This window comes from Stegostoma tigrinum, chromosome 16 (assembly GCF_030684315.1).
Source record: "Stegostoma tigrinum isolate sSteTig4 chromosome 16, sSteTig4.hap1, whole genome shotgun sequence".
NCBI lineage: Eukaryota > Metazoa > Chordata > Chondrichthyes > Orectolobiformes > Stegostomatidae > Stegostoma > Stegostoma tigrinum.
In genome coordinates this window covers 18,927,601-18,954,597 of record NC_081369.1, presented here as the reverse complement: position 1 = coordinate 18,954,597, position 26,997 = coordinate 18,927,601, and the positions used below count along the sequence as shown (strand labels likewise).

General features: G+C 42.0%; 1 protein-coding gene across 1 annotated transcript in view; it reads left to right on the top strand.

Annotated features, from left to right (window-relative positions):
* carmil2 (capping protein regulator and myosin 1 linker 2) overlaps positions 1 to 26,997 on the top strand; it is a 175,759-nt gene that overhangs the window by 100,914 nt on the left and 47,848 nt on the right. The window contains exons 20-29 of the mRNA XM_059651643.1: positions 527 to 581; positions 2,301 to 2,473; positions 4,317 to 4,385; positions 7,388 to 7,481; positions 7,615 to 7,713; positions 8,539 to 8,667; positions 15,141 to 15,254; positions 17,858 to 18,033; positions 19,777 to 19,864; positions 23,294 to 23,431. Coding sequence (XP_059507626.1) covers positions 527 to 581; positions 2,301 to 2,473; positions 4,317 to 4,385; positions 7,388 to 7,481; positions 7,615 to 7,713; positions 8,539 to 8,667; positions 15,141 to 15,254; positions 17,858 to 18,033; positions 19,777 to 19,864; positions 23,294 to 23,431 — 1,135 coding nt within the window. The remainder of the gene's footprint in view (positions 1 to 526; positions 582 to 2,300; positions 2,474 to 4,316; positions 4,386 to 7,387; positions 7,482 to 7,614; positions 7,714 to 8,538; positions 8,668 to 15,140; positions 15,255 to 17,857; positions 18,034 to 19,776; positions 19,865 to 23,293; positions 23,432 to 26,997) is intronic.

The window sequence follows — 26,997 nt, the reverse complement described above, 5'->3', positions numbered from 1 at the left end:
AAGTGGTATGTGCAAGTACAGTTACATTTAAAAGACATTTGGACAGGTATATGAATAGGAAAGGTCTAGAGGAACATGGGCCAAATGCAGGCAAATGGGACCGGTTTATTTTGGGAAGCTTGGTCGGCATGTCTGAAGAGTCTGCTTCTGTGCTGTATGACTGTGTTTGATGGTATCATACTTGAGGCAGTGGATATGACAGAGGATGATCTGGTGGAAGAGAAGGCTAAGGGAACCTTGCAGGGAGAATGGTTAGAGCTGAAATGCTTGAAATTGATTGGACATGGTTTGGGTGCTCTGGTAATTACATTGCCGGAATCCTTCGTTGAGTAATAAGAAAGACATAGCAAAAGTGTTATGGAACCTTACAGTGAAGTATAGTATCAGAACAGTCATGAAGGTAGGACAGAAGAAACTGGATAGCTGGTGAGGGTAGAAAATGAGGTTGAAGTGGTGCAGAATCTGGCTGAAACATCTTTTTCTGGACTCACTTGAATTAGTCTCAAACCTTTGTTAATATTTTCAGAGCCTTGGCTGATGTTCTACACAGGATTGTCCAACTCATCCAGGATGAAGAGTGTGTAAGTTTATTATTGTCCTCTTAAAATAACTGAAGTTAATACGATGAGATTTCAATGTTCAACAGGTCAGGCAGCATTTTGAGAGAGAAACAATTAATATTAACATTTTGGCTCAATGACATTTCATCTGAATGGACAGAATTTATACATATATTGATTTTAAGAAATGAAAATGGAAATCTTGGGGAAAAGCACAAAACTTAAGATGCGAGATAAGGCGGAAGACAGGAGAAACTAAATGGCAAAAGATTTCCTGATTGAGAATTGACAAAAAACCATAAATCTGAATCATTATCTCTGTTCCTCTCTTTACTAGACCTGCTGAATATTTCCAGGTTTTTCTATTCTTATTAGTGTTTCTTCAGTTTGCATTATTAATTAAGCATAATCAGTTCGGATCCAAATAGGTTTACAGTTTGAAAGGAAAGACATATTGCATATTGTGTACAGTTTTTTAGTCTGTTATTAGGAAGGAGGGAGTGCAATGATGTCTGGAACGGTAAGATTGTAACAATTGGGAGAGACTGAGGTGGCTGAGCCTATGTTCTCTTGAGTTTAGATGACTGAGAAGTGATCTCATTGAAGTATACAGAATTCTTAAAGCAGGACAGGTAGATGGAGCAGCATTGGGGCTATGTAACAATGAGACTTAGTCTAGAATAAGAAAGAGGCTATTTTGTACTCTATTGAGGAGATATTCCTTCATTCAGAAGTGGTGAATCTTTGGAATTCTTGATGACAAAGGGTTGTGGAGGTTCAGTTATTGAATATATTTGAGACTGAAATTGAAGCATTTATAGATAGTAAGGATATCAAGGGATACTGGGCTAGTGTATGAAAATAGCATTGAGATATAAAGTTAGCCACGGTCTAGCTGAATAGCAGATCAGGTTTACTGTGTGTGCTCCTAAATATTTTTGGAATCTTCGGTGAAAGCATCCAATTGCAAAAAACTCCTGTGTTTTGGAGCTCACAACTGCAGCTTTATTTTGAGAGGTTATACCTGGCTGTGCTTCCAGATACCTCACTTCTCAGTTTATATTGAGATTCCTCGTTATATTTCATGCTAATTGAGGGGTTTTTGAAATAAACAATTTAGGTACAGTTTTAAAAATGATTGTTATTTAAGTTATTTAATACAACTTTGATTGTTGTGATGATGTGGAATGGCCAGTATTCCAATTTACTCCTCCATTGGAATGTAACACGGAGCTTTTATATCCCAAATTCTTCACAGTGTAAGTTCCTGATTTGCCCTTCGCTGCTACATAGGGTCAAGATGAAATGTGTAATGATTGTAATGGGGTCAGTCAGGTGAACCCTATGGAATATGGCTCAATCAGGGAGTCCTAGCTGACAGATAAAAAGAGGAGTGTCAGATTCTGCTTGCTCTGAGGGCTGGCCAAGAGGGAGTTGGACCAATGTCAAGGACTGCCTATGTGTAAATAAAGGGCAACTTGGTGACAGGATACCAGCCTTTGTGGAGATGGTACAGAAGGCTGGTTCTTGGCAAAGAGAAATTAATATTATCTTCTTCACAGTTGCCTGTGAAGTGACAATGAGCAATGACTAAAGCTCACAAGTAAGTTGGTCACTTTCACTTTTATCTGTAAATTATGCCAGGAGGCAAAGAAAAGATGTTGGAACATAATTTTATAAATGCATATTTACATTATAAAAATAATGAAAAACAACTAATTTTCCTGCTTTTCCTTTCAGCCTCTGCAGTCTTTGTCAGTTGCTGATTCGCGATTAAAGTCTGGAACCAATGTTCTCATTAATGCTCTGGGCAGCAACACCTGCTTAAAAAAGATTGACATCAGTGGCAATGCTATGGGAGACACTGGAGCAAAGATGTTGGCCAAAGCTTTGCAGATTAACACAAGTCTTAGGTATGTGTTGTTTGTGCTTAATGTGGATTAGCTCCTCATGTCACTTGGGGTATTCATCAATAAGGGTGATAAAGTTTCCACGCCTCAATATTTCCACAGAATTGAAAAGCTTCTTGAAAAGACAAAATTGCACTATGAGCATAGCACAATGCAACATACAAAGCATCTTCATTTCAAATAAGTCCATGAAACAAGCAAAACTGCTGCAATTCATAATGCACATTGTTAATGGGACGTGCTGGTGGAACCGAGTGGGTCAGGCAGCATCTACGGAGACAGGACTCAAAATGTTAATTCTGTTTCAATGTGACTTCAGAAGAGAAGAGAATTGGAAATGTTATAGGTTCTATGCTTTTGAAATGGAGGGAGGGACATGTGAAACAAAAGGGAAGATCAGACAAAAGTTAGAGGGTGAGTGAAATTAGTGATCAAAGGAGTTGCGTATCAAAAGAAAAAGGGAATGGTGGTTGTAGAGAAAAATACAAAATAGTCATCCAGAACCAATTCTGAGGTTCTCTGGTATCTTCTGATTTTATTTCAGATCTCCAGCACCCACAATGTTTTGCTGATTTCTTTTCGAATATAGTGTTGCCCTTTTTCTGGAAACTACGATTAGAACACTTTTATTTCATGTGTAACTGCAAAGATGAACCACAGATATAGACATAATTAACAATGCGCATCCTGTATTTCAATGCAAGCTGATGACTACAGGTGCATCAAATGGCAATTTACCAATATAGTTCGGGCAGACATGATCCCAAAACCAACTTTTCAGTTATTAAAAAGAGATCTACATTCGACAAATAATTGGTGATTATCATCACGGTCATTAGCACATTTGATGCAGAAATCAAAACACATCTGAGATATCTAATGCTTGGCTGTCCACCCCCTGACTTTCACAATTTCTATACTACCTTAAAATGGAAAGATGCAATGATTACAAGGCTGAGATGTCATTCAATATGAGGTTAACAAGTGCTGAGGGAGTGTAAAAATCTGAAAATAGTGCCACAAATTTTCCAAGCAATTTAAATTCTGATGTAATGTGGTTATTGTTTTTTAAAAAACTAAATAATATGCAGTACTGTTCAAACAAGATTATGGATTGAATCTTCTCTCTCTGTTCATGAGTTTGTAGGCAGGAAGAGCATTTCATTAGGCAGAGTAGCATTTTTACCCAAATCCTTCACCTTCCCACCTGCACCAGAATTAAGTTCTGGCGTGAATGCCAGGACGATTAGCTCTGCTTTCAGCATTAATGCACCTTTTAAGAGTCTTGTTGCAAATGTTGCGCGTGATGGGTCAAACTGTGAAGGCCTCTGCCCTGGCTTCCAACCTCTGTCTTCCATCTCCTTCAGATTCCACACCCCAATGAGCGCTCTCAACATTACTTAGCTTGGATCCTCCATGATCCGAAGACTCAGAATTCCTTCTGACAACATGCAGGGCTGTTTCAGTGGCATTGCTGAGCACAAGAGTCGCCTGCCCCTGACTATCTTGCCACTGGTGCCAGGTGGGGTACCTGTCACTGTCGTTTTGATCCCAGGCGAATACCCACCATTTGTCATGTCTCAGCAGGCCTTCCCAAAAAGACACTAAGTCTCTCACAGCTTTTCAGCAGGCCTGCAAGACCCATGTTGCTTGGGGAATTCTACCCTGTACTTCTATAAGGTGATCAGGATTAGCAATTGTGAACACAGTGTAAATTGCATATTATCTGTGAATCTCACGTCTTCATCTCTAACCAATTGAAGTTTTTCCACTCAAACTGCAGAAGAAGGAAGCAGTGAATGGAAATAATATTGTTAACGATGGTTTTGATTTTTGTTAATTGCAGAACTGTGATTTGGGACAGAAACAACACTACAGCTGTGGGATTCCTGGATATTGCAAGTGCTGTGGAGAGGTAATTATCACATAATGTTGTATTAATTATTATCTCATGCCCTGTTTACTTCTGTAATAAAATATTGGAAAACAAGAAAATGTTGCTTTTGTTATCTTCGTTGCCCAGATTGCAATAAGTGAACTCATTGATCCAAATTTACAAGATGCTATTAATTTTTTTGCAAAAATGTAAGAGATTAATAAATAGAAAATAATTTTAAGTAAAATGAGTTACTCCTTCTGTACTGTAATTGTCCTTGGTCCTTCTGTGTGTTGGATTCAAAACATTTTTTTAAAAATTAAAACTCCAGCACCTGACATTAGCAGCAAAACTAAGGCATTTCAGATTAACATTGTTAGAGTGTTCATCACTGGTACAGCACATTTTACTCTCAATCCCTTTATTTTCTATTTTGTGCCACAAGTTTGCAAATATACCTGCAAAGCTGAAAGCAAATCTTCTCCATTCCAATGTTTATCTTTAGCCACCCTCAAGCTGAAGTACATTACAATCTGACATTGGCAATCACTCTAATGGATATGATTGTCCTCATGGAGTTTCCTACATCAATGGTCATTGATTCTGTGGGTCCTTTGTGTGGCTGATGAGCCACATCTCTGACCACACATTTGACAGGTGTTTCTGGGAGGTGGAAGTGGTCCTGTACCTGGAGATCTCTGGCATTCATCTATCTGGTTCCTTTTCCATACGTCCTCTTGCCAACGGTGTCCCAAATACTTGTGCCTCTTTTATACAGGAGTTTTCTCCAAATGAGTTTCTTCTGAATGAGGGTCTCTCAAGCATTGATATCTCTGTTGCACTTCTTGAGAGAAGCCATCATGGAGTCTTTGAAATGCTATTGCGATCCTCTTCTTCAAGTGCCTTCCTCAAGCTGGGTGAAGATGATTTGCTTTGGTAGTCTGAACTCGGGCATTCCTAAGTATGTGGTCAACCCCCCCCCCCCCCCCCTGCAAGTGGAGTTGGTTTCAGATTATCATGACCTCCATGCTGGTGCTATTAGCTGCTTCAAGGATGCTGATGTTGGTATGCCTGCCGCCCCACTAACGTGAAGAATCCGTCTCCAACAGCATTGGTGGTACTTCTTAAGTGTCTTGAGGTGTCGTCTATACATAGTCCAAATTTCAGAGTCATATAGAAGAGTTGGAAGGGTGACTGCCTTCTACACAAGGATCCTGGTGTCCGCATGAATGTCATGGCCATCGAAGACTGTCAGGCATCCAAAGGTGGTGCTTTATAGTTTGGATACGATGATGAAGCTCAGCATCAATGTCAGCTGTAGATGAGAGGTAGCTTCCTAGGTAGTGGCATTATTCCACGCGAGGGCGGGTATCTCTGTTGGCCATAACGGAGGGATGGATTGGAAGTTACACTGGGACGGGTTAGTAAAGGATTTGAGGCTGCCATCGGATGCACAAAGAAAGGAAAAACCACAGCATTAGACTGGATTCCAGATAAGATTTTTCAAACTTGGAACGGCAGAACTAACTTGTCATCTCCATCAAGTGTTCCTGAAAATCTGGGACAACGAATAAATCCTTCCAATCTCAGACATTGCCATTGTCACCATCTTTAGTAAAAGCCCAGGTAGATTGTGAGATCTACTGAGGAATCTCCCTACTCTCTATCGGCAGGAAGATCATTACCTGTACCTTTGCTGGGTGCCTACTCCAGTCTCTGAGGAAATCCTTTCCTGAATGCCAGTGTGGTTTCTGAACAAACCATGGAACTTTGGACATGATTTTCACTGGTTGGCAACTCCAAGAGAAATACCAGGAACAAACCAACCACTCTACATGGTCTTCATCAGCATGTCCAAAATTTGACTCCATCAGTCGGGAAGTGATGTGAAAGAACTTGTCAAAGGCCAGCTTGTCAGTGAAATTCATCAGCACCCTCTACCTTCTCCACAATAAGATATTGGTCATGGTACATAACAGAATCCTTTTGAGGTCAAGCAAGGATGCGTCACTGTCCTGCCCTTTTCTCCACCTTCATCGCCACCATTGTTTTTTTCTTAAGAGCAAGCTTCCCAGTGGTGTGAACATTGTCTACAGAATAGATGGAAAACTTTTAACCTCAACTCATTGGTGTTGTTTTCTTCTTGGATTTCAATCCCGCTTGTTGAACTTCAGCACACAGATAACAATGTCATTTGTGCTTTCAGAAGAGAATCCTTGAGCCTCGCTGAACATGAGAATTGCCCACAGATGATGTAAATGTGTCCACTGTTCTTCTTTCTATTCCACTTGCCATCTCTCACTGTCAGTGCAGAAGCCTATAAAATGGAGAAACCTACTGAATCTCCACAGTGCTAATGTTGTTGAAAGACTGGAATTTTGTTTGGGTCAATGAAGAATACTATTAGGTATCAGCATCCAAACAAATTCATACGAACGTACAAGGACAGATGTAGCCCCCTTCAGTTCACTCCACTATTTACTAAGATCATGGCTTTTCTATGTTCCACGTACCTTAAATAACCTCAATTCCCTTGTGTCTCTGGTCATTTAGCTCTGCTTTAAAAATAGCTGATGATTTGCCTCCATGACCTGAGACTCTGAGTTCCAAGTTGCAGAATCTCATAAGAAAAAAAATTACCCTCATCTGTGTCCTAAAAAGGTACCCTAAATTTAATACAGTGCCCCCTAGTTCTGGACAGACACCCCATTCCCCAAAGCAAAAGAAGAAACATTCTTTCTGCGGCCACCATGTCAAAACTACTCAGGATCTTCTATGCTTCAGTCAAGTCACCCTCAAACTCCAGTGGAAGCAAACCCAGTCTGTCCAACCTGTCCTAATAAGACACATTCTAAGTGTCAGAGATAGCAGCAACTGCAGATGCTGGAGAATCTGAGATAATGAGGTGTGGAGCTGAATGAACACAGTAGGCCAAGCACATCAGAGGAGCAGGAAAGCTGACGTTTTGGTTCTGGGCCCTTCTTCAGAAAAAGCTTTTTCTGAAGCAAAAACATCTTTATCACTTTCTTTTTATTTTCCAGGAATTATACACTAAGGTCAATGCCTTTCCCAATGAGTGATGTGTCCCAGGCTTACCGCAGTAATCCAGAAAAAACCGAGGAAGCACTGCAGAAAGTAAGAAGTACCATTATTCTATTTCTGACAGCATTGTATAGTAGAAGGTGTTGTGATTTTGAATCGATACTGGTTTGGAAATGTATAGCATAAAATATAAAGCAGATTTATAAGGCCAGTTTCTGATTTCCAGATACAATCGTACGTCTTACGGAACAATCAGATTAAGAAATTTTCGCCAGAGCAGGCCTTTCGATTGCAAGAGAGAATTATAACTAGTTCCACACAGCAGGTAAGGAGTTGTTTCATTATTGATAGGAAAATCAGAATTTATTGTCAGTTCTCATCTAACATAATTCAAATGTGAATAATCCATTTGAAATCTCTGCTCACTTTAGTTGGCAAAAGATAAATTGGCTACTTCTCTTGCCCATAGACTGTAATCTAGGAATGCTCTCATGGATCTTTCCTCGCTCCACGCTTTTGCTCTTCTACGATTGCCCTTTGGTGACATCATCCATAGACATGAGGACACTTTCCATGTTTTTATGCTGATAGCATTAATGTCTAAATCTTCTCCACTCGATAGAGGCCCTTATTTTTCTGCTCTCTTTTTATATAACAAATAATATCAAGGATGCTAACCAGGATGGAGGGAAAATATTGAGTTAATTTATACGGCAGCAAAGCTGGTGTTAATGAATCTAACTATTTTAAAGCTGCGTTTTACGGGTATGACAATCACCAAAGTGAAGTTAAAGCTGAATTTGTGTTTTCGTTTTTCTCAAGGTTTTGTCTGATACAAGACGCTAACAAATCAGTCAGGATCAGATGCTGAGTATAAGATTTACTTTACACACAGAGGATAATGAAGGGGTAAATGGAAATGTACTCCTAAGAGCTAGCCAGTGGTCAGAGCCTAAAACTAACCTGTGACAGTTGACATAGCAAATTTGAATGGGAAATTTTGACATAGCAATTTACAATAGTGCCTGTTGACAGAAAAATAGGACCAAAAATTATATCAACAAGAAATAAATTTCCTTTGCAGGACATGTAATAATGTATACTGTAAGGAAATCAACTGAATCCACAGCTTTCTTTTAATTTTATACAGATGGTGGATAGTATGTGTGAAATGGTGGAAGAAGATTTGAGCATCATTAACAAAGACTCTGTGAAAGAAAAGCCAGAAGATGTGGTATTTGCTGAAGAAGTCATAAAGGATGCTAAGACATTAACCACTGTGAGTCCTTGAAAAGGCTGCTACCATTTTAAGTACAAAGTGTTTAGACATGTATTCTCTTACTTCAGGGTGCTACTGGAATGGTGTATCACTGTGTGAAATATTACATTGTGATTCAGACACATTGCCTATCCCTCAATCTGTGGATGATACCTATTCAGGGCCACATGTTTTTGCCACGATCTTCGTCTGACTGAACAGGCCTATTTGTGACCAGCATGATCTTGAGCACATTGGACAGGAGATCCCACAAGGGTAATGTTACGATTCCAGTTGACGCTAACAGGTCAGATCCCAGAATGACTCAATGATAGACAGACTGTGAATTCCCTTTGTTTACCTCGGAGGTCTCAGTCACTGAACATATTCACAAGAGGCTGCTATTTAACATTTAATAAAAGTGTATTAAATTTATCACATAAAAGACAAAAAAAAGACTAGTTATCAGTTCCAAGAGCTATTTCAAAAATGTCTCATCAAAGATATCAGAAAGAAAGATTCCACACTGTTACCCACAAACAACCTTAACAACACCCAAAGCTCAATCCCCATATCCAGACTAAAGCACCATGTTCAGTTGACATATGGAAATGGAATAGGCCATTCAGCCCATCGAGCCTACTTCATTGTTCAATATGCTCATGGCTGATCAAATATGTCTATGCTATCTACCTACATTATCCCCACATCCCTGTACACCATTAATAATCCAAAATCAAACAGTTTCCACTCAAAGAATGAACTTCCACAACCCTAAAGGTAGAGAATTGTAATGAGTCACAAAGCTCTAAGGAAAAACATTTCTCCTCATCTCAGTCCTCAATGGCTTTCCCCTTATTTTTAAATTGTATCTCTGGCTCTTGAATTCCCAGCCAGGAGCAACATCTTACCTGTGTCCACCCTGTCCATTCCTTTAAGTGTTTTGGAAGTTTCAATGAAATTATGTCTCATTCTTCAAGACTCCAGAGAATACAGGCCAAGTTTGCCCAATCTCTCTTCATAGGATAGTTCTGCCATCCCAGGAACAAATCTGGTGAACCATTGTTGTGTTCCTTCTATGGCAATAGTAGTTTTCCGGAAATAAGAGAACAAAAACTGCGCACCATTCTCTAGATGCAGCCTAAGCAAGGCTCCACTCTTCACTCTTCCTGTGCTCAACCCTCATATAGAACTTAGAATAGTACAGCACAGGAACAGACCCTTCAGCCCATGATGTGCCAAAAATGATGCCAAATTTAACTAATTCCCTCTGCCTGCCCTTAGTCCATATCCCTCCATTCCTTGTTATGTTCATTTGCTTATCCAAAAGCCCCTTAAAATGCCCCTATTGTAACTGTCTCCACCACCAACCCTGGTGGTGCATTCCAGACTCCTACCGCTCTGTTTTTTAAAAGAAAACTTGTCCCTCGCAAGTCCTTTTGAACTTCCCCCTCTCATCTTAAATTAAATTAGATATTTTAATTCTAGGGAAAAGATTCTGACTGTCAATCCTATCTATATATGTCATAATTTTATAGACTTCTATCATGGCTCCCCTCAGCCTCTGCTGCTCGAGAGTAAACAAGCCTGGTTTTTTCCTAGCCTCTCCTTATAGCTCATGCCCTCTAAGCCAGGCAGCATCCTGGTAAACTTCTTCTGCAACCTCACCAAAGCCTCCAGATCCTTCCTGTAATGTTGTGACCAGGATTGAATGCAGCCTAACCAAAGTCTTTTAAATCTACAGCATAACATCCTGCCTCTTGTACTCAATGCTCTGACCAGTAAAGGCAAGCATGTCATTCGGCTTGTCTACCATCCTAGCTACTTGTGTGGCCTCTTTCAGGGAACTGTGGACTTGAACCCCGAGATCCCCCTATACGTCAATGTTCTTCAGGATCCTGCCTTGAACTGTACACTTTTCTTTAGCATTGGATCTCTCAAAGTGCAGCATCTCACACTTGCCCTGATCTGCAACTGATCTATATCCCATTGTATCCTCTGACAACCTTTTACACTATTCACAACTCCACTGATCTTTGTCATCTGCAAACTTAGTAATCCACCCATCTACGTTTTCATCCAAATCGTTAAGATGACACAAATAGCAGAGGTCCCAGTATAGATCCCTATGGAACACCACGAGTCATGTGCCTCCAGCCAGAGAAACACGCTTCCAGAACTACCCTCTGCCTTCAATGGGCAATAAATTCTGAATCCAAGTAGGCAGATCACTGTTGATCCCATGCAAATTAATCTGCTGGATGAGCCTATCATGATAAAGACTGAGCTTTCATCAGTCTTCCTAATAGCTAACATGCAAACGCTTCAAGCTTTCTAGTAACTCAGTAACAGGTACACCCAGGTCCTTTTGCACATCTACATTTTTGAACCTCTTAACATTTAAGAAATATTATGTACATCTGTTCCTCGTACCAAAATGGGTAACCATACATTTATGGATATTTTACACCGTGATGTCCCTGGCCATTCGCTAAGCCTGTCCAAATACTCTTGAAGCCACTTTACTTCTTCCTGACAAGCACCCATTTCTGATGAGCTTTGTACTATTTGGAAATATTACATTAGGTCCCCACATCCCATTTATATGAACAGTTGGGGATCAAGTACTGACTCTTGTACTGCCCCGCTAGTCACTGTCTGCTAACGCAAGAATGATCCATTCATTCCTCCTCTCCTTTTTACTGGCTGTTAGCCAATACTTAACCTATGACCATACATTACTCCCATCCCATGTGCTTTAATGTTGCTAACCAATTTCAAGGGGATCATCTTAAAAAGCTTTCTGAAAATTCCAAGTATATATTACATCCATCCTTTTTTATCAATTTTGTTAGTGACATCTTCAAACAATTTCAACAAGTTTGCAAAATACAACTATCCATTTTCAAATCCGTGATGATTGTGTCCAATCAGATCATTTTCATCTGTCTCTGACTCCTCCCTTCCCTTTGACATCTTTTTCTCCATTTCCAAGGATAGCTGGCCACTGATTGTCCTCTACGAACTCACTGACTCCCACAGTTGCCGGGACTATACACCCTCACATCCTGCTTTCAGTAGGATTGTACTCCATTCTCCCAGTTTCTCTGTCTCAGTCACGCTGTTCTGATGGCACCATTTTCCGCAGTGGGGCGGGGGTGCGGTGGGAGGGGGATCCTCAAATCATCTTTTCCCTCAACCAAGAATTCCCTGCCATTGTGGTTGCGAAAGCCCTTAGCTGCATTCAACCCATTTCCTGCACTTGTGCCCTAAACTCCTTCTCTTCCCTCCCGCAACAGTGATGGGGTCCCCGGCTGCTCACTTCCCACCTCACTAGCATCAGCATCCAAAGGATTATAAACTGCCATTTCTGCCACCTCCAGCAGACTGCTACCACCAGACCCACATTCCTCTCCTCTCTCTCTTGTCAGTATTTCCCAGGCATATTGCCTCCAAGATACTCTGGTCCACTTCTCCTCCACTCCCAACACCTCCCCACACCTTCCAGGTGAGACGCTGACTTACCATCCTCTTCACTTAATCTGGACCACTGCATTCACTGCTCACAGTGTGCTTCTCTCTGCAGTTGGAGAGAGAGAGTGCAGACTAGATTCCCCTTTGCAGAACACCTAAGTTCTGTCTGTTAAAATGACTCCAAGCCTCCAGTTACCTGCCACTTCAACACACCACATGTTCCCTGACCAACGTTTTCTGTCTTGGGGGCCTGCTGCAGTGCTCCAGCATGGCACAGTTCAAGTTAGAAGAACAGCAGCTCATCTTCCACTTTTTAGGGCCTCTGCAACCTTCAGGGCGCAATGTTGACCTCAATAATTTTTCAGTCTGATCACCTCCTTCTATGTCTTTTACCCACCCGCAACCCACCCCCTACACATCCCAGCTCCTGTCATGACCAATCTCCTGCAATTCCACCCTCACCCCCTCTCTTCCCTCCCACAACAGCAATAGGCTTCCCCTTGCCCTTACTTAGCATCCCACCAGCATCCACATCCAGAAGATCATCAGATGCCATTTCTGTCACCTCCAGTGAGATGCCACTACCAGACACACATTCCCCTCCCCTCCCTTGCCTGCCTTCTACAGGGACCGTTCTCCCTGGGATACCCTGGCCCACTCTTTCTTCACCCCCAAAACCCCTCCACAGCCCCATGCCATTGTCCCTGCAATCGCCAAAGCTGTAACAGCTGCCCATTTACCACCTCCCTCCCCAGTATCCAAGGGCCCAAACGTACCTTCCAGGTGAAGCAACACTTTATCTGCGCTTCCCACAATCTAGCCTACTGCATTTGCCGTTCACAATATGGTGTCCTGTACACTGGGGAAACAAACTGTGGACTGGGAACCGCTTTGCCAAACATCTACGTTTCGCCCCCACAAAAAAAACTGAGCTTCCAGTTGCCTGCCACTTTAACGCACCACCCTGTTTCCTGGCCAACATCTGTCTCAGGCTTGCTGCTGTGCTCCAGAGAAGCTCCGCGCAGGTGGAAGAGCAACACCTCATTTTCGTCTTGGGGACCCTGACTCGATATTGAGTTCAATAACTTTAGGGCCTAACCCCTCCCATATCCCTGCCCCCTACCCCACACACCAGGCCTTGTTACCACATAGCCTGCAATTACATACCCGCTGCTGTTAGTCACTAACAGTCCCCATTAATAACTATTCACTTTCCCAGCCTGATCGTTAGCAATTCCTTTGAATGTCCAACTGTTCTTCTCTCTCTTTGGGCTCTATCCCTGCCTATCATTAAATCCTTACCCCTTCCCCCTGCCACCCTATCTTTTGTATTTAGACCAACATTTTCCCACCTACAATCAGTTTTGAGGAAGTGTCACTGGACCCAAAACATTAACTGAGTTTTCTTCACAGATGCTGCCAGATCTGCTGAGCTTTTCAAGCAACTTTTGTTTTTGTTCCTGTCATGACATGAGCTATTTTTAGCACAGCCAAACGTTTTCACTTACTCATTGTCCTCATTATCAGCTTAATGCCACCTTTATCCTGGCCCATATCCATTCTAAAGAGGAGTCGCTGGGCTTGAAATGTTAACTCTGCTTTTTCTCCTCTGATGCTGCCAGACATGTTGAGTTTCTCCAGCAATTTCTGTTTTAGTTTCTTAGTCCTCCTTTGCTGTATTCTTCACAACTTCCCAATCATTTTTATTAGTATTTATGACCAGTTTATAAACCTATTGTTTTAATTTCATGCAATCCTTAACTTCCTTTGTCAGTCACAGTTGACTGACCTTTATGTTTTTACTCCGTTTGATCAGTTTTTTTTAGCAAATGTCTGCTTTCATTGGATGCTGTCTTCCTGAGATCATTAAATGAGGTGCTGACTCAGTTCACTTACTGCTTCTCACAATTTCCCTAACCTTGTGTCTTCATAACTTTTGTAGGCTGTCTTCCTCTTTAATACTTCTATTTTTTTGGCTTTTTTTTTCTAAACAGCACAAGATATTTCCCCCAGCCCTTACTATGTGGGCTGCAAATAACAACATTTCTGATGTTAAAGACATCTTTCCCTGAAATGAAGGTTCATTTGGCTGAATGAACCGGGCTCTCGCACCCCCCCCCCCCCCCACCCCGTACCCTCTCACGCTCATTTGTTTTAAAAGTGAAAAGTTTGTCCCGTAATGAGATATTTTTTTAAAAAGAACGCATTAGACATTTTGCTGAGAAAGGAGACTGGCAATCCTATGATATGATTCCTGCCTCCCCGTTTCTTTGAGACTGTTCTTGAAGTGAGGCAAGAGAGGGGTACAGGTCTGCAAGTGAGCATGAGCGCAATTAGAGATTTCTCATGTGGAGAAAATGATGTACAGTCCCGAGGGGCTGAATGTTTAGTTTAGTTTCATACCATTCTGTAATCTCAATGAACACCAATTTTCCAACTCTAGGTTGTTGGAAATGCAGAGAAACAGCTTTGCGGGCACTCAAACACAGCAAGCTGGGAGAGTTGAAAACTTTGCTGTATGACCTGTCATGACCTTCATATTTTCTTGTATTCTAATTAATTAGCAAGGTCAAAGAGAATCTGGCCTCTGCTTATATCATTGTCTAAGAAGTAAGTTCCTGTAATTTGATCTTAGGCAGTCTTGTTCATTAATACGTTAATTTCAACTTCCTCAAGAAGTAAAGAATTGAAGGGTTGAATTATGAAACCTTTAAAAGTTCATTTTAACATAGATTTTTAATGATTTATAATGGTTTTTATTTACTACCTGGAGTTTCGAGCTGTTTTGCTCATTCTCTCTCTCACATCTATAGAACATAGAACATTACAGCACAGTACAGGCCCTTCAGCCCTTGATGTTGTGCTGACCTGTCATACCAATCTGAAGCCCATCTAACCTACACTATTCCATGTACATCCACATGCTTGTCCAATGACGACTTAAATGTACCTAAAGTTGGCGAATCTACTACCGTTGCAGGCAAAGCGTTCCATTCCCTTACTACTCTCTTGTCTTACAGGTATTGCCAACCTTGTACCAAGTGGGTAAAACTCCACCTTTACTAAGAACGGTGCAACACAAGCTGGAGTCAGTTGCTGAAGAAGTCTCCGAGGCTGTAGATGATGAAATCCAGGTATGAACCAGCCATCTGGATGATTTGGATCTTTAAAAGCTCTGCAAACCATATTTTCCCCGCAGTATATGTGCAGATTGTCTTCTTCCAGGAAGATATGAGCTCTTTTGTGTTTTAACCAGTCTTACAATCCTGCCATTGTATGGGGAAAGGAGATGTCGTCTTAGTCAACTGTTTCAGGGACACTAAAGAAAATGTGAATGAGTTAATATCCATTTGACATTTTGCATCTGAAATGTCTCTCCTTTCATTTAGAGGTAGTAGGAACTGCAGATGTTGGAGAATCTGAGATAACCAGGTGTAGAGCTGGATGAACACAGCCAGCCAAGCAGCATCAGGGGAGCAGGAAAGCTGACGTTTTCTGAAGAAGGGTCTAGGCCCAAAACGTCAGCTTTCTTGTTCCTCTGATGCTACTTGGCTTGCTGTGTTCATCTAGCTCTACAACTCGTTATCTCAGATTCTCCAGCATCTGCTGTTCCTACTACCATGGATGAGAGGTTGGTTTCTGTGATGGTCTGGGCTACACACACAACTTTCTGTAGTTTCTTACAGTCCTGGCCAGAGCAGTTTCCATACCAAGCCATTATGTACCCAGATAGAATGCTTTCTATAGTGCATCTGTAAAAGTTGATGAGAGTCCTTATTGACATACTGAATTTCCTAAGCCTCCTGAGGAAGAAGAAGCATGTTGAGCCTTCTTGACCATCACATCTACATAGGAGGTCCAGGAAAGATTGTTTGGTTATTATCACTCTTAGGAACTTGATGCTTTCGGCTCTCTCCACCTCAGCTCTGTTGATGTTGATAGGAGTGTGTCCTCCTCCCATATTACTGATCTAGAATCATATTCAGATTAAAATATTTAAATTAAGTTTTAATCCAAATCAGCTGCTAAGTGAGGCTTAAGTGAATCAGTTTATTATTCTTAATCAGTTAACTGTGGGCTGCTGAGTCACTTTTTTTTTGTTGGAAGGAAAGTTATAACTGCACCTCCCAGTCGCAAACCATTTCCACTCCCCCTCCCATTCTCTAGATGACATCTCCATCATGGGCCTCCTGCACTGCCACAATGATGCCACCCGAAGGTTGCAGGAACAGCAACTCATATTCCGCCTGGGAACCCTGCAGCCTAATGGTATCAATGTGGACTTCACCAGTTTCAAAATCTCCCCTTCCCCAACTGCATCCGTAAACCAGCCCAGTTCGTCCCCTCCCCCCACTGCACCACACAACCAGCCCAGCTCTTCCCCCCCACCCACTGCATCCCAAAACCAGTCCAACCTGTCTCTGCCTCCCTAACCAGTTCTTCCTCTCAACCATCCCTTCCTCCCACTCCAAGCCGCACCCCCATCTACCTTCTAACCTCATCCCACCTCCTTGACCTGTCCGTCTTCCCTGGACTGACCTATCCCCTCCCTACCTCCCCACCTATACTCTCTCCACCTATCTTCTTTACTCTCCATCTTCGGTCCGCCTCCCCCTCTCTCTCTATTTATTCCAGCTCCCTCTCCCCATCCCCCTCTCTGATGAAGGGTCTAGGCCCGAAACGTCAGCTTTTGTGCTCCTGAGATGCTGCTTGGCCTGCTGTGTTCATCCAGCCTCACATTTTATTATCTTGGAATTCTCCAGCATCTGCAGTTCCCATTATCTCTGATAGAATGCCATGCCTGATTTGCTAGTCGTCTGTAGGTGCAAAGTATTAATTGCAGAGAGGAGTAACTAAGATCTCCCTTCCCACAGTCCAAGAGTACAGTTAGAGGGAAAGCTGCCATGGAGTGAGATTAAATACCTTGATAATTGAATCCTAGGCTACCTGTTTGTAGGAGAGCCATATCTTTAAATGTATTTCCTTTTATCCACCTGAAGCATCTCCAGAAAGCAGCTCTGCTTCTGTCAGAGCAGCAGAGGCTGAGCCATGAAAACTGAAGGCAGAAGAGAACTGGTTTTCATTGTGGCATAATAATTCTTCAATGACTAACAACCTCAGAGTCTCAAGAGTGCTACTATATTGAACAGGGGTTCCAAAGCATGAATGGGACTCAGAAGGATATCAATTGTAATAGAAGAATCCTCCCTGCAGTACACAGACTCTTGGCAAATGTTTGCAGCAGGACATTTGTGGTTTTAGTTATAACATACTGGGTATACTATTCTTCCATCACTTATCTTTGGAGTTTTATAAAGGTGGATAGATGCTGCACAAATGTAGATTTGTGATTGTGAAGGTGTGTGATGCAAAAGGATAAAATGGGCCGCAGTGTTGTGTGTTCATTCTTACAGACAAGTACTGATACGATGTTCGTGAATTGTATACATGTTACACAAATTCTGACTTCTACTCTCTTTCTCAGCCAAGACTTAATTTGACTTAGCGTTGTTCCCATAGTGTTCAGTGTTTCCCAGGTTACAAAGGTATTGTGTATCTTTTCTAGTAATGTAAACAATAGCTTTATACTACTCTGGGCATGACACCTGTAAAAAACTGCCATAAAAGAACATCATGGCACGAGTACATATTAATAAGAATCCAATCATCCCTAAAATTATTTTCATGTTACAACATCTTCCAAATATTAATGATTTCTTTTTCATTCTTTTCTTAGACCCTCATTCAATCCCTCATGAAGTCCACCAGCATGCTCTGTCCTAACGTTCTGCAGAAAGCCAACATTCAAGAGCAGCTAATTAACAAAGTATCCAGTAAAATCTTCATTCCCAAGGACTTTATAAGGAGTGTAATTGTTGAACAGGCTGGATTGGAGATTGTGAACAAACTCAGGTCTGGATAGTTCTACACCCCAGAGTTTCACTGTAATCCTCTATAAACTACACTTAACAGGGAAGCAACATCAAGAAGAGATTTGTGTTCAAAGTCAATATTGATAGAGAGATTTTTTTAAAGGTCATTTTATTTTAAAGTTGAGCAGAGGGTCACCATCTTTTTAGCAATACATTATTTATGAATGGATTTCAAGATATTAAATAACAGATGAATCCTCCCTGTCATACACAGAGCCTTGGTAAAGGATTGCAGCAGGACATTTATGTTCTGGTTATAACATATTGGGTGTACTATTTTTCCATCACTTAAACCCCAATATTAAACCCAACGGGTTCATTCACATCCTCTAGGGAAGGAAATCCGCCAACCTGACCTGGTTTTGGCCCCATATAACTCCAGACCCTGAACAATGTAGTCGATCTTTACTGCTGTCTGATGGGCAATAAACGCCAGCCTAGCTAGTGATGCCTTCATCTCCTGAATGAATAAAAACATGTATCGAAAGCAAAAAGTATAGAATGGGACAATTGACTTCCTTAACTATTTTGTGAAAAGTGATTCCCTTTAAATTTCACTTCCCTTTTAATAACCAAACTTTCCTGAGCGTACCTCTGTTAGAATGTTTGTTTTTGTTTCTATGTAATAATTACTGGACAGTAATAAGAATGTAATTATGAAAGCCAAATCAGTTTTAGGGATTAGTATAATTAATTTTGAAACCAAGGGCTAAACATTTGTTGGGTTTTGCCTTCCAGGAGCTTGGTCTTATTACTATGAAAACGATGAATTAAAATGGCTTATTTGAGCAACATTTAATTTGTTAATGAATAACCTTTCTCTCTCAGCTTTGGATTGCAAGTAAAATGAGCTGTGACAATCTCAGTCCCATGTGCAGTGGATATAGGTAACACAAAGCTGCCCGTTTGATGGTACTTAGCTTTTAAAGCCAGCAAGAGAAAAAGAGTTGGCATTAGAAATGTCAAATCCTGTGTGGGTGTTGAGACTTGTGAAGTTGTGGTTTAAAGTGAGTATTCTGCATGGTACTGCTGACTACAGACCACAGCTAGCCACTGAAATTTAGCCACTACCACAGCTGTGACTGTTCCCTTAACACAGTGGCAAATTGTATTAGAAGATGAAATATTTGACTGCTGTTCTTTGTCAAGTATGGTTCCATGTTCCTTATTTAAACCATGATTTCTTCATAATGATAGTGGGATAGAAATATCCAGCTCAATAAAATGTCACTTGTTTGCTGGTCTACTTGTGAAGTGCAAACACGCCCTACCCTCTGTCCTGGATGAGTGAAGAGAACTTCTGTTCATGTCCACACAGTGGCATGAAAATGTTGAAACATTTGCAAAACATCCTGTAGGTGGTGGAGACTTTTCGATTCTCACTTTGGAACTACCTATAAGATCTCTGCTGCACATTTTAGTCATTTTTTAAAAAGTTTTTTTTTTCTAAATTGGGCATTTACAGAAGTTACAGGATTGACAGGGTAGTAATAGTCCCATGAAATCAATGCTTAGTATATCCTTTCCTGCCCATGGAGCTGCAATTACATTTAGTGTTGTTTAGAGTCACTACTAACTAGCTCACAGTGCAAAGTTAAACTGATTTTGTACCATGGAATCAGTGTTTTCTTGTATAATTGTCACACCGGTGATTCCACCAGGGGAGAGAATTCTTGATTAGCTCCAGCAAATAATGAATAGTGTGTTTTTTTTCTGTTGACAGTGAAGTGAAGCTCAGTGTCACTGCTGGTCTAGTTGATCAATTTGTGGACCACATTCTGAAGGACCTAACCATTGCTAAACAGAAGCTTGTGAGTGTTGTTACACATTCCATTGTATTCTGTCTTTTTATTTATAGTGATGGAATTAAATTTAACAGGAAACTAACTATATAATGTATAACATATGATACAGGCTACTAGACTAGGTGGGATTGAGGTTCACAAGGAAGAGGTATTAGAAATCCTACAGAGGGTGAAGATAGATAAGTCCCCTCGGCCGGATGGGATTTATCCGCGGATCCTCTGGGAAGCCAGGGAGGAGATTGCCGAGCCTTTGGCATTGATCTTTAACTCGTCATTGTCTACAGGAGTAGCGCCAGATGACTGGAGGATAGCAAATGTGGTTCCCCTGTTCAAGGAGGGGAGTAGAGACAACCCTGGTAATTATAGACCAGTGAGCCTTACCTCAGTTGTTGGTAAAGTGTTGGAAAAGGTTATAAGGGATAGGATTTATAATCATCTAGAAAAGAATAAATTGATTAGGGATAGTCAGCACGGTTTTGTGAAGGGAAGGTCGTGCCTCACAAACCTTATTGAGTTCTTTGAGAAGGTGACCAAACAGGTAGATGAGAGTAAACCGGTTGATGTGGTGTATATGGATTTCAGCAAGGCGTTCGATAAGGTCCCCACAGTAGGCTATTGTACAAAATGCGCAGGAACGGAATTGTGGGAGATATAGCAGTTTGGATCGGAAATTGGCTTGCTGAAAGAAGACAGAGGGTGGTAGTTGATGGGAAATGTTCATCCTGGAGACCAGTTACTAGTGGTGTACCGCCAGGGTCGGTGTTGGGTCCATTGCTGTTTGTCATTTTTATAAATGACCTTGATGAGGGCGTAGAAGGATGGGTTAGTAAATTTGCAGACGACACTAAGGTCGGTGGAGTTGTGGACAGTGACGAAGGATGCTGTAGGTTTCAGAGAGACATAGACAAGCTGCAGAGCTGGGCTGAGAGGTGGCAAATGGACTTTAATGCAGACAAATGTGAGGTGATGCACTTTGGTAGGAGTAACCAGAAGGCAAAGTACAGGGCTAATGGTAAGATTCTTAGCAGTGTAGATGAGCAGAGAGATCTCGGTGTCCATGTACACAGATCCTTGAAAGTTGCCACCCAGGTTGACAGGGCTGTTAAGAAGGCATACAGTGTTTTAGCTTTTATTAATAGAGGGATCGAGTTCCGGAACCAAGAGGTTATGGTGAAGCTGTACAAAACTCTGGTGCGGCCGCACTTGGTGTATTGTATACAGTTCTAGTCACCGCATTATAAGAAGGATGTGGAAGCTTTGGAAAGGGTGCAGAGGAGATTTACTAGGATGTTGCCTGGTATAAAGGGAAGGTCTTACGAGGAAAGGCTGAGGGACTTGAGGCTGTTTTCATTAGAGAGAAGAAGGTTGAGAGGTGACTTAATTGAAACATTATAAAATAATCAGAGGGTGAGATAGGGTGGATAGGGAGAGCCTTTTTCCTAGGATGGTGATGGCGAGCACGAGGGGGCATAGCTTTAAATTGAGGGGTGAAAGATATAGGACAGATGTCAGAGGTAGTTTCTTTACTCAGAGAACAGTAAGGGAATGGAACGCTTTACCTGCAACAGTAGTGGATTCGCCAACTTTAGGTACATTTAAGTCGTCATTGGACAAGCATATGGACGTACATGGAATAGTGTAGGTTAGATGGGCTTGAGATCGGTATGACAGGTCGGCACAACATCGAGGGTCGAAGGGCCTGTGCTGTGCTGTAATGTTCTATGTTCTATATGTGTGACATGTCTATCCAAAAGTCTGCAATTTCCCTTGCTCCCATTCTTGCATTTGGCCACTCCTAAATAAACAATTAATCGTATGATTTTTCTACACAGGAACCATTTTAGATCGTGACCATTCCCTTCACCAGGGACCACTGGTGTAGGAGACACCCTGCTGTTCCTTATTCCATGCCCCCAACACTCCCAAACCAACCCATTGCAAGTTTCCCATAAGGGTATACTTCGACTCCAACTCCTTCCATTAGAGCTCCTCATCTGTGCTCATCACCCCACAACAAATACCATCCCATTCCCCAAACTTCCCAGAGGAATGAGGGACCAACTTCCTGATCCCCATTCCTCTCTTCCTCTGTCCACCCCACCCACAGGAGCTTCCCTCCCATTTTATGTTCACAGTGATTTTTCCTGCCACTGTGGTCAGCATGTAGCGTCCGAGCAGCTGCATGGCTGCGCAGCTTACAGGGAACATTGCTACTGCTCCTCATCACCTCACCACCCCTTGAGTTTGCTGAAGGAATTCAGCTGCTCTCCACTTCCCTTACCCTGCTATGAGACTGTCGGCCTGGTTCTAATTATGCCCTGACTCGGACTGTCATACAGCCACACTCCCCTAGCTACCACAAAGGCTCTCCCCTTCGCCTGTTAACTTTCAGAGTGCCGTGCAATATTCACAACATTATGACCTTTCTTGATTAAGGACTTTATCCAAACTGGTTGTCATTTTAGGAAGAATAATTCAATGTACAACTTATGAAATAGCTCTGAGGAAATTTAATCCTGTTGATATTCTTGCATATAATACTCAAATGAGAATTGAAATGAGCAGGCCAGTTAGTCCAACCAGTGATCATCTCCCACCCACTCAGCTTTATTCTGTGTGCCAACTACGTTTTCTTTTTAAATCTGTGTATTCCATACATATCTCAAAGTAAAAGCAAAACATGTAGAAAGATATGGAAACAACAAGGACTGCAGATGCTGGAAGCCAAAATCTATAGGTGTGAGGCTGGAAAAGCGCAGCAGATCAGACAGCAACAGAGAAGCAGGAAAGTCAACGTTTTGGGCCAAAACCCTTTGACAGTCCCGATAAAGAGTCTCAGCCTGAAACACTGACTTTCCTTCTTCTCTGATGCTGTCTGACTTGCTGCGCTTTTCCAGCCGCATACCTACAGACTCAGAGACATGAGTTCTTTTTTTGATAATTCATGGAACATGGGCTATGCTGGCAAGGCCAACATTTATTGCCCTCCCCCAAGTGCCCTTGAGAAGTGGTAGTCACCTTTGTGACAACTGAATGATTTGATTAGTCACCTTCAGTGGGACGTTAGGAGTCACCAATGTTGCCATGGTTCTGAAGTTGCTTGTTCATGGATCAGAGTGCATCACCAAATCCAAGGGCTCAGGTTAACCTGACCCTTTTGGTAGAAAACTATTGCATTAGTCATCCGTTGTATACACCATATACTTTCCCATTCCACTGTAGTCACTCAGGAAAAGTGTAGAAGACAGGCAGCTGATCTATGGTCTATTTACAATGATGGAGCTGGAACAGTTTGTAGGAACGTCTCACCCAAATATCTAATGAGAAATCTTTTCGCTCTTTTAAGTGCATGATTTCTTTGACTTCATAATTTAAATCACTAAGCATTTTTACTTGCAATTTCAATGACACTCAACTAAGTGTTTCTCCATTTAGGCATCTTGCGCATCAAAACCACTAAATGAAACATCCTCTTCGGACAAAGCAGGTCCAGAAACCTCGAAAGATGAAATTGCAATTAACGGAACTATGGATCTATTGAGTTCACCCAACAATGAGTTGGCACCGATTGAGGTATCAGTCACCGCAGGTGTTCAAATATGGAACTGACTTAAACTCAGAATTGCCTTCCTCCTCTGATGCCTTAATGTTCATGGGATTTGCATTGAAAATGCACCAAACTCTTGTCTGTTTCACAGCTTTTACAAACATTTAATGTTTATTTTGTTCATGGCTTATCAAAAAATGCAGAATCCTCAATGAGGTTGTTTTCTTTAGTCAAATGTTTTTTGCAGCAGTAAATTAATAAAGCTTCAGCCTCCCAAGAACACCAGAAGAATTTCGTATGCAATCATTTTAAACCAGGCTTCAACCCAGTTGTCATCTCAGCTAATAAAATGTGAGGCTGGATGAACACAGCAGGCCAAGCAGCATCTCAGGAGCACAAAAGCTGACGTTTCGGGCCTAGACCCTTCATCAGAGAGGGGGATGGGGAGAGGGAACTGGAATAAATAGGGAGAGAGGGGGAGGCGGACCGAAGATGGAGAGTAAAGAAGATAGGTGGAAAGAGTATAGGTGGGGAGGTAGGGAGGGGATAGGTCAGTCCAGGGAAGACGGACAGGTCAAGAAGGTGGGATGAGGTTAGTAGGTAGATGGGGGTGCGGCTTGGGGTGGGAGGAAGGGATGGTTGAGAGGAAGAACCGGTTAGGGAGGCAGAGACAGGTTGGACTGGTTTTGGGATCCCAAAACCAGTCTAAACTGTCTCTGCCTCCCTAACCGATTCTTCCTCTCACCCATCCCTTCCTCCCACCCCAAGCTGCACCCCCATCTACCTACTAACCTCATCCCACCTTCTTGACCTGTCCGTCTTCCCTGGACTGACCTATCCCCTCCCTACCTCCCCACCTATACTCTTTCCACCTATCTTCTTTACTCTCCATCTTCGGTCCGCCTCCCCCACTCTCCCTATTTATTCCAGTTCCCTCTCCCCATCCCCCTCTCTGATGAAGGGTCTAGGCCCGAAACGTCAGCTTTTGTGCTCCTGAGATGCTGCTTGGCCTGCTGTGTTCATCCAGCCTCACATTTTATTATCTTGGAATTCTCCATCATCTGCAGTTCCCATTATCTCTGTCATCTCAGCTTTTTGTTTAGCGTCTACTCAATCTCCCTGTTGAATATTCTCATGATAAGCTTGTTGTGCCTCAGTTGAGAGTGGAACCTGTTGAAAAGGTCATTTTGGATACCACATCGCCAATGGTATGCAGTTTGTGTTGACAGATGTAAAATTATCAATGAGAAGTTTAGGGTTGCAACAGAAGGTGCAGAGTCAGAGAGCATTCTTTCAGTCAACGGGAAATTAGATAAGTACTTGAAGTTAATGGAGGTACAGTGCTATGGGAAGAGACAGTGGGAGAGTTGAGATTATTTTCTGGATTACACTTACCAATAGCCATCAAATATGAGTAGCCTCCATTTGTGTAATTAATTCTACAGGAAATATCACAAAACGGATGCCCAGCTAATTTGGTTGTGTCACTGAACTACAGCTCAATCCCTCAAACTGTAATTGTGTAAGAACAGCCATGCTATTTCTGCATACTCTCAATCCTACATATTATTAATGACATTCAATAGCTCTCTAAGGAGGAGATTATGACAGTTATATCTACATTAGTTTAAACTTCAGATTCAAAATTGTTGGGCCAGTGCATTAGAAGATCTCACTTGTGCTGAAATTCCACAGGTCTTACTATTCTTTTGCCATAAGTCATTATTTGGAAAACCAACATTATTGTTACTTCCTTTCTCGTGTACAAACTTAATCACTACTATGTTAAAATCAAGCTGGACTTTATTAACAAATATGTTGCACGAATGCTTCTGATGTACAATCATGGTGGAATCACGATCAAAAGTGGAACTGGATAAATCTGGGCCAATCACTAATTATTGACAGGATGCAGAGATGGGCTGAGAGGTGGCAGATGGAGTTCAACCTGGATAAATGCGAGGTGATGCATTTTGGAAGGTCGAATTTGAAAGCTGAGTACAGGATTAAGGATAGGATTCTTGGCAGTGTGGAGGAACAGACGGATCTTGGTGTGCAGATACATAGATCCCTTAAAATGGCCACCCAAGTGGACAGGGTTGTTAAGAAAGCATATGGTGTTTTGGCTTTCATTAACAGGGGGATTGAGTTTAAGAGTCGTGAGATCTTGTTGCAGCTCTATAAAACTTTGGTTAGACCACACTTGGAATACTGCATCCAGTTCTGGTCGCTCCATTATAGGAAAGATGTGGAGGCTTTGGAGAGGGTTCAGAGGAGGTTTATCAGGATGTTGCCTGGACTGGAGGGCTTATCTTATGAAGAGAGGTTGACTGAGCTCAGACTTTTTTCATTGGAGAAAAGGAGGAGGAGAGGGGACCTAATTGAGGTATACAAGATAATGAGAGGCATAGATAGAGTTGATAGCCAGAGACTATTTCCCAGGGCAGAAATGGCTAACACGAGGGGTCATAGTTTTAAGCTGGTTGGAGGAAAGTATAGAGGGGATGTCGGAGGCAGGTTCTTTACACAGAGAGTTGTGAGAGCATGGAATGCATTGCCAGCAGCAGTTGTGGAAGCAAGGTCATTGGGGACATTTAAGAGACTGCTGGACATGCATATGGTCACAGAAATTTGAGGGTGCATACATGAGGATCAATGGTCGGCACAACATCGTAGGCTGAAGGGCCTGTTCTGTGCTGTACTGCTCGATGTTCTATGCTTTATCTAAGACCAATGGCAAACTAATGTTTTCCACTTTATTCACCCCTAAGGAAGTGTAAAGCTTTACTTGGTGACATCGTACTGAAACTCTTGAATCCATGACCTGAGAGATGCAGTATATATCTATCCCCTAATATGTCTCTTTGCAACTTGCTGAAGGTGTTTGTTAAATCTGCTGTCATCATCGCATCAAAAACCAAAACTTGCCCATTTTATCAGTGCAAATTGCCATCCGATCTTTTTGAATCACTCCAATCTGTCTGCCTCCCTATTACCATGCATTTAACTGCTTCAGCAATGGCTGCTACTCGCTCAGCTGCATAGGGGATAATGCCTGAGATTCCTTCTGTAGCCTTTCCTTTGTTTTTAAGAAGAGTCTTTTTTAAAAAAAGTCTTTGACCAAGCTTTTGGTCATCTGTCCCAATTTCTGCTTATGTGGCTCACTGTCAAAATTTGTTGCTCCTGTTAAGTTCCTTGGGGCATTGTAGCATGTTAAAGATTCTGGATGTGAGTTTGCTCGCTGAGTTGGAAGGTTAGTTTTCAGACGTTTCGTCACTTTTTTTTATTTGAAAAAATATACTTTATTCATAAGATGTACAAAACAAAACATATTTACACACCTACCCAGTCATGCAGGCCGCTCCGGGTTGCCCAGGGGGTACGTACACCAACTAAAGGAAAAAAAAACAAAGAAGAAAAAAAACAAAGCAAAGAAAATACCCCGGCAGTCGCCTCCCCGCACAGTCCCAGTTGGCCCCCTGACCAGTTGGGGAAGGCGCCAGCTGGGCCCAGTTACCAGATAGGGCCCTTTTTTCTATTCTGGACGAGGGGGTTCATACGGTGGTCTTTCCCCACCAGGCCTTGGCGGCGG